This window comes from Neltuma alba, unplaced genomic scaffold (genome assembly GCF_004799145.2).
Source record: "Neltuma alba isolate B1F8T4 unplaced genomic scaffold, ASM479914v2 tig00013589_pilon, whole genome shotgun sequence".
NCBI classification, from domain to species: Eukaryota; Viridiplantae; Streptophyta; class Magnoliopsida; order Fabales; family Fabaceae; genus Neltuma; species Neltuma alba.
In genome coordinates, this window is record NW_021637786.1 from 196,877 (window position 1) to 205,226 (window position 8,350).

Below are 8,350 nucleotides of genomic sequence, written 5' to 3' on the forward strand. Positions count from 1 at the left end.
CGATGCAAATCACATGTCAATGACCAGTAGGAGCACAGCTCTTAATTGAGTCCGAAGCCGCGACATTGCCATAATTCTAAACTTACAACCAATAATTAATTTCACCCTTCATTTGGAATTTACAACCAATAATTAATTTCACCCTTCATTTGGAATTGCACCACGGTGTGTTACGTGATTGATGATACCTTGACTTGCGTGCAAATAGTCCATTAGATGCACACTATCGTCTTGTAGATAATATATTACTGCATCTTAAATTATGATGAGAAATTTCCCGTTCTCAATCTTTGCTGTTTTACTTCAGATTCACCAAGAACAAAAGAAATAGCATTGACTTATGCTTGACCCATGGCCTGTCATGATGGTTCCCGAGGATTGTAACTATTCAACACCATTACCCGCATGGTTTTTTTCATTGACCATGATGTTATATTTACCTGACGATTTAGTTCCTCTTATCACTTGACTTAACGAGGTATAACCCATCAGTTGATGAAGTGGCGAACTTCTCGGCGGTGGGGGCGGACGAGCATCCATTTGTGATGATACTTTTTTGGACATAAACACATTGGAGACAAGTCCAGCTGATCCGTTTGTTCCCATGGGAATCTCAATTGAACAAGAATGTGATGAAGCAATCTTCTCTTTCTCTGTTTTAGCGTCACCAGAGACACTGTGATCATATCCCCAGCCATGCAGAGAATGAAAGGCTGATAGGGAAACAGGATCTTCAGAGGAGCAACTTTTAGAAGCAGATAGTCCATAATTATCTGAATATGAAACAGGGTCCGCTGGTGAAGAGTTGTAATGGTTGGCATCAGAATCTGCAGGTCGATTGCTTCCATTAATCACCTTGCTTCCATCAAAATCCATAATTTGCAATGATTTCATCATTGGAAATTTGAGCACCTCTGAACATGAACCACATTTTAGCTTATGATATGCCCTTCTAAAAAGAAGAAAATCAGCAGGCAGCTGCAGCAGCCTGAAGCAGCGATCACAAGTGAGAAAAGGGGCCCCACCCGCCACTGGGCGGACATGTCTTTTAGCCAAATTCTGTTTCTCCTCGGATATTTCTTCGCCTTATAAGCCTGATGTCTCTGATCATCAGATTGTGTTTCACAGCCATATAATGAGGTTTTAGAGCTCACAGTCCACTGTGGATTCCAAGGATAAGAGCAATGAGGGGAGCAACAATTGTGACCATGGTGATACCTGCACAGTGCTTCATGCTGGCAGACATGTGGAGTTAGGTCTGCTGGGCACTGCCACTCTTCTGGAAAGCAGTGTCAACATAGCTCCAGGATTCTGGAAGTTTGTGCATTCCATGCATCTACCATCGCAATTCAGGTCTTCTGAAATCTTTCCTCTTGAAGGTCATGGTTATGGTAGGACAATGTACGCTTTCCCTTACAAGTGCTTGAGCAGGTCTTCCATGTCTCTACATTCACAGAGCTAGTTCTGCTGAATCCTGCAATATGTATATCATTCTCAGCAATTTCATCTTCTCCTGATCGGGGTCCTCACAAGTGTCAGATGGAAGGAAGGTTGAGCTGCATCAAAGTAACTGATTTGATGGGCTGCCACTTTCATAGCAGATGAACCACTGGATAATGAAAAGGCATTTTGGATGGAAACTCCTTTCTATCTGCTGCTTTCATGACATGGTGGTTTTCACTGCGAAAATCTGATGAAAAATTCAAGCGTTGGTGTGCTTTAGACTCTCCATATATGATGCTATCAACGAGGATTTTTGCCATTCTGGGCCTTTCATCAGAAACATCATCAACAACACTGTTGGTGTTGTCCAAGGGATTTAAATGCTGGTAACCAGGGATATGCTCGTCCATCCCATCATCAGACGAGACACTGCCATCATAAGCATGAGAGCTTCTAGTGGTTGGAGAACTGGACAGTTCACCGAGAGTATCACCAAACTCTGAACCCGGATTAATGACTTCTGTGGCATCAGATTTATCCATAGACCTTATACGTTCAAAGCTGACATTAATACTACTCTGTGCTTGCTTCAACAGTTCAGTGTAAGATATTACATTATTATATGATGCAGCGTGCCCTTTACCAATACAAGCAGTAATATCTGAAATGCTTGCTTTTTCGGAGGCTACATTTGCAGTACTTCTGGAAGCAGAGGCACTTTCAGTGGTGTTCGCTGTTGATTTTGCACCTCCTGGAATGTCACTTTTGAAATTTTGTTCGCCTGTTGCAGAATATAACTCCTCTTTCAATCCCTTTAATAACAAGCTTTTATTATTTGAATCTTCTGGTCCAGCTAACTGCAAGTTTGCATCATTGGCCTCCGTCTCACATCGAGTCAGCCCAGGTGAACAACATTTGTTGGATACCTCATGCCGATTGATTTTGATGCCTGAATGTTCACAGGCAGCCATCTCATTTTCCAGATCTTCAGCTGATAAATTAGAAATTTCAAGCTGCTCTCCATTGCATTCTCCACGATCACTTTGATCCCTTCCAGCATTTTCAACTGAAGAACATTCTGTCGCTTTGGTGCCCGGATCATTCTCCCTAGGACCATTTTGATTTTGACTCTTTCTACAGCTATCATCCAAGGAAGGTTCTCCTGTGGAATAAGCAGCAGCTGTTGTTGTCCTCTCAACATTTTCAAGAGAAAAAACTAGTTGCTGTTTCTTGCTAGATATATTCTCAGAAACAAGATCCGATGAGTTTCTAGGAGTTTTTTCACTTTCATGTGAGCTGGACTCTGAGTTCACGTCGTCGCTTTTCCTTCTTTTAGCTGTGTGCAGATCAGTAAGACGACTTTAATAGCAACTTCAAAACAAGTTGCATGTTAAATAAATTTCCTAATTTATTAAGTTGAATATTCATAATAAGTATAAATTAGTGTACAGAGAACCCCACCAAACAGATAAAGAGCATCCGTAACAAAGCAAAGGAATAAATCATATCAGAAAAATCAATGTGGCTTGAATAATTTTGAAAGATGATAAGACATTATTCAAAGGTTATGACCAAACCAAACACATTATCGAAGAGTTGTCACCTTGGAGGGTCGTGCCACACCCACCACACTTGTAAACATTATAATGTGGAAGCTCTGGAAGAAGTAGCCTGCACTTAGGACACCTGACTAGTCGAAGTTTAGTAGCCAGTTCACCTGGCATCTTTCTTCAAATATGTAATAAATTATGATCCGAAGGCTGTCTTTAGAAATTTTGCAAAAAGTATATGCCAAGATCACATACCAAATGCATCAACTGAACAGCTTCCTCAGTTGAACTTAACGAAAGATCTCCCTAGTCCTGCTGTCGGCATCAGACAATAACAAGTTTAACTTGGATTCAAGTAAACCATTCCTTAGCTAGAATCGACAAAGTGTTACACTGATGTAAATGGAAATGTTCTGAAGGAAATACAAGATGGTAATGAGTAGAGCAAAAGAGCACAGGTCTTTCATGTAGATTGATGAGTTTAGAAACGGCTCATTATCTATCGTGCCACATACGAGTACATGGAAGTATACTCCGTCGGCAACAGAACAAGATAAATCACAGTGAAACATTCAAAAAGCCACAACTAAGCTGGGAAAATGTCGTGAAAAGAAGAAGAAGAAGAAGAAGCAAATATATCGTTAAGCATCATTTTCACTATATTTTAATCTTTGTCAATGAAAGGCAAAATTATATGCTGCAAGGAAAATCGATGTCGTATTGTCGAGGACAAGAACTCTTCAAGAAAAAATTTATCGAAGTATAAACAGTTGAAATCGTGGTATATTTGTCGTCCGGCCAGATTGCTAAATATATAACACTACAATATCATGGAAAACAAGAAAACGTAATATTTTCGATTACATGTGAGAGACGTTGGAGATCCCGCAGGGAAGAGAAGTGAATAAAGGTGAGGAATATTCATTTAAGTGTAGAATTGAAGTTATCTAATTGCAAGTACCTTAGTTGCCAGTCAGATCAAATCATAGTTTATAGCTCCAAGCATGAAGATCACGATGGGAGGACTAAAAGAGTTCACTTAAAGAAACACAGAGATGTAGCCTGAGGAATACAAAGAAGAAAGAAGAGAAGCAAAATCTCAGAAAGCGAACAACAAGGAAGTAGAACGGGTGAATAATGAGGTGGAATGGAGTGACTCATAAAGGCCGCGGGGGGGGGGGGTAAATAAAGGAAGCAGAGCGAGGGAAGCGGAAGAGAGACAGAATGGAGAGAAATCTTTTCTTTGCCGCAAAGTTTAGGAGCAAAGAATGACACAGAATCATCACCATCACCATCATGATCCTCGAGTTATCATGTTCTTCTTATTCCTTAGAATAATGATACGCGATAAAGGAGCTACGCAAGAGAAACCTGAACTGGTTCTGCTCAAGATGGATTTTGGCTTTGATTATTAGTTTGAAAATCCCTACACCACCTACATTTCTGTGTGTGCATTGACTCAGTACTCTCTCTCACTGTCGCGGGCGTTCTCTGCATTGCGGAATGGACAGAAGTTTTAAAGTCGGCGCCGGTGACATTTAAAGCTCGAATTCGCCACTATTGATGAGCTGGCACCACGTGGGTCCCATCTATTCAATTCTTGATAAAATCATCCTCATTAAATCCACCTAATTTGTTTTTGTGAGAAATGAAAAGTAAAGAACACTTAAATAAAGACAAATACACTTAATTAGTTTAATTTTTTTAAAATAAAATTTTTTTAATGTTTTGCTTAAAGGATACTTCAATCAAATGAGTTGCAGTTGGCGGGTTAGAGGATTATTTATTGAAAAGCAAAGAAAGAAAGACAGGGAGGGTCAAAACTAAGTGGCGCCGGTGATTAAGGGAATCCTCATTATGGGTTTCAACGATGGACGGACAGATCCTGATTTGCTATCAAAATCAGAGCCTGCTTCCCCTGTCTTTTAGGCCTCCTTTATCAGGCCCAAGCAATAAAATCACAATTTAATAAAAAACCATGCTCACGTGAAAAAATGTGAAAATTGGAAACTACTCATCTGCTGCCTCATTTGAAATCGTGTTTTGACATTTTATGTAAGGTGAAATAAAACTCCTATCACATCTTTATCACATATTTCATAAATTATGACTAAAAATTATTTATAAATCATTCTAAATAGGATTATAATAATTGTGATAGATTCATGATAGCATTGCTTATGATGTCTAGTCAAATAAGGATATGCTAATAATTGTTCTTATTTAGAGAATTATTTTTTAATCTATATGTCAGAGATGAAAGTTTGCGCTTAAATAAGTAGGTTTACAATTTCACTTCACTATATGAAGCCTTGTTCTATGAGTTGTTTAATTGGAGAGTAATTTTTTAATAATTGATATTAAAATGAATACATTGTTTATGAAGGGTTATATTATTTATAAATTACAAATAATAAATCACAGTCATATCTAAGTGACAATTAGTTGGTAGTAATATTTTGAAGTCAATTGGGTCCAGAGAAAGCGAAATCTTCGTGATCAAACCTTGGCAGAATATTCTATAAAATGAAAAAGAACGGCACGGGCATCTCATGTCCTGCTTTGTCAGCGAATCATCACGGCATTTGTTACCCACCCCGTCTTTAATTTCCGCCCCTCCTTTTTTGGGATTAAATAGTGAATAAAATTGAATTTTCAATTTTGAATGCTGGGAATTACTGTTAGTGCTTTACGATCCCTGGGTATTAATTGCGGAAAGCTGGTCTGAAAGCTTGACTCGAATGCCCCTGGAATCAGTTCATCCGTATCCTCTGCCAACACCCCAAGCTGTTAATCGGTTATAGACGTTTACCTTGGAAAATACTTGTCACATGGCCTTTTTTTTCTATTATTATTATTATAACTATACTCGTCAAACACAGAAATTAAATTAATTGTATAAAAATACTGCTAATCATTAAACAAAAATAATTAGTAAGATATTATTCTGACCGCATGATCACAAAGTTCATGATATACAACTACATAATACACTGAAAGCTGAAACCCTGAGTTGATTTGTGTGCATAAACGATTCTGGGTTATCCCAGTCACGACTGGAATTGAACCGTTTATATAAATTCATACAACTTTCCATAATCATGCCAACATGAATTTTGAGCCCTAGTTTCGTTTTCATTGTTACTTCAACTTCCTTCAAATCCACTTTCATCATACCAAACCAGGCGTAAACATGAATAGCCTGCGTTAACGCAAGAAACCTCTGCTATGAAAAATGAACACAAACCCCCGAAAAAACGGTCCGATCTACTTTTATAGGAAAGGAACAAAACATTCCACGACGTTGGGCTACAATTGATATGTAAAGCTTCAGCATCGACAACATGATGACAATGATGACACGCAACTAACTGTGACTCAGGAAGAGGCTACAACAGCACGACGCTTGTGTCCAATAATGCTTGAAGGAGTTCCTGATATCCACTCCTATAGTGGTCCAGTGAAAAGCAAAGTTGCCGTATTGCCTCCCTCTTTTCCTCCGCTCTGTCCGAGATCTCAGCGTTTTGTCCAGCCACCTCTTTCTCCAGCTCTTCTACTTTCAGCCTCAACTCATTTACTTGATTCATTTTAGTTTCAGATTCTGAACTCAGTTCTGCCTGTTGCTTTAGTAACTGGCTTAGCTCTCTCTCCTTATTTTCAATCTGATTATCTCGGAAGCTCACTTCTGCCTCAAGTTTATGGATCCTAGCATTGGCCTCATCTTTTTCAGTCATGAGCACGTCATACTTATGTTTATACCTGTCGAACTCCTTATTCAAAGCCTCTATATCACATATGTTCTGACCAAGTTCTTCCTTCAACGAGTGATTTCACCTTCCAATAGCAGCTGCTGCGTCGCATGCAGCTCTCTCAGTTTCAACTTTTCAGCTTCACATTCCTCTAACTTACTTTCTAAAATGTTGCTTCTTGATTCCAATTCCTTGAGTCTATCGTCCATCTGTAGTTTTTCTTCTGATAAAGTTGCTATACCAGACTGCAGCTGACTTTTCTCTAAAGAGATCTGTTCCTGGGCATCAGCATTTCAGACTTCAACTTTTGCATCTCAAGCTCGCGTTTAGTTTCATTAGTTTTGTGCCATGTAATTCTGTCTTCTAACTCTTGAACTTGCTTTCTCCCTGAATCAAGCTGGGCTTCTAACGCGGCTATATTTTCATGTGCTGCTTCAAGTTGACTTGGCAAATCTCGAGTACCATCACATGACCTACTCAATAGTTCCCCTTGTAACCTTGTAGCCTCATCATTTGATGCTTTGAGCTGTTCTCTAGCTACCTCCAACTCTTCTCTTCCATCAACTTTGCTATCTTGTTGAAACAGTCTGGAACATGGGTTTCCAAAGCAGCTGTTTGTTTTTTGCAACTCCAATACCTGTCCTCTTTCGTATTCAAGGTCAGCCTCCCTCATTTTCAATTCATTTTGAACATGATCAAGCTGATCCTTGTGCTTCTCCATCTGATTTTTTAAATTGATAATCTCCTTTTCTGAGATCTGAATGTTCAAGTTTGAAATTCTCAGCTCCTCCGCATTTTTAATAAATTTTCTAAGTAACTCTTCATAAGTTATGTTCTCTATCACCCGCGATATATTATCTGGGTCATCTTCCTGGTCCATGTAATTCTGTCGTTCTATGCCATTGAATTCTCCTTTCAGCTTAGTCTCTTTGGGAAGAATTTCGACGTCGTCTGATTTTACAGGCAACCCATGGTGATGGATTACAGATGAATTAAAAGATACGGATTCTGAGGATAACGATGAGGATGAGGAGAAGGGGGATCCAGAGCCCTCCTTCAGAGAAGTCAGAGAGTTATCACCTCCAGAGTTTAGAGATATGTCTATATTGACTGGTTGAAGGCCAGATGTCTGCAATCCCTGCTTTTGGTATGGAGTATAATAGGGAGTCACCACCTGAGTCCCTTGGTCATTAACTGATTCAGAACTCTTAGAGCCTTCCATCTCAAAATCTGATGGTTCTGTCTTTGATAAGAACCTTGCACTAAAACAAAAATTCGAAAAGAGTGTAAGTTCAGTGACCTTCGTCCTTCTAACAAATTAGACCTAAAGAGTTGAGAAGAGAACCAATTCCCAAGTCATAATGCAGACCATGTCCTTTCACAGCCTCAGAGACTTTGGTTATATAATGATAGGTTCTGAGGAATACGTTCCAGCGACAGAGCAAAATAATGGGAAATAACACAAAGAAGTAGGGAAATGCTGAGATTTTGATATTGATAGCAAATTAACTGAATCAGTGTTACAATAGACTCTCAATAATTCAGATCAAAATCCTATTCCCTAATACAATCACAACAACTAAGCAAAATGAAGCAACCAACCAAGCC

At 39.1% G+C, this 8,350-nt stretch overlaps 1 protein-coding gene and 1 pseudogene across 4 annotated transcripts; both read right to left on the minus strand.

Annotated features, from left to right (window-relative positions):
- Window positions 1–1,326: 1,326 nt before the first annotated feature.
- Window positions 1,327–4,447, minus strand: LOC114738391 (uncharacterized). Of its 4 annotated transcripts, none has more exons than XM_028926432.1 (4): window positions 3,955–4,447; window positions 3,249–3,305; window positions 3,047–3,167; window positions 1,327–2,779 (listed from the first exon to the last, which is right to left on the minus strand). In XM_028926432.1, exons 2-4 carry the CDS (start codon window positions 3,255–3,257, stop codon window positions 1,593–1,595), a joined length of 1,317 nt encoding a protein of 438 aa, XP_028782265.1. In that variant the 5' UTR covers window positions 3,258–3,305; window positions 3,955–4,447; the 3' UTR covers window positions 1,327–1,592. The 4 variants fall into 4 exon arrangements, with proteins under 4 accessions (XP_028782265.1, XP_028782264.1, XP_028782267.1 ...); XM_028926431.1 differs by having other exon boundaries at window positions 3,249–3,308; XM_028926434.1 differs by having other exon boundaries at window positions 3,047–3,171; window positions 3,249–3,308.
- Window positions 4,448–6,182: 1,735 nt separating this feature from the next.
- Window positions 6,183–8,150, minus strand: LOC114738412 (protein NETWORKED 4B-like; annotated as a pseudogene).
- Window positions 8,151–8,350: the final 200 nt, after the last annotated feature.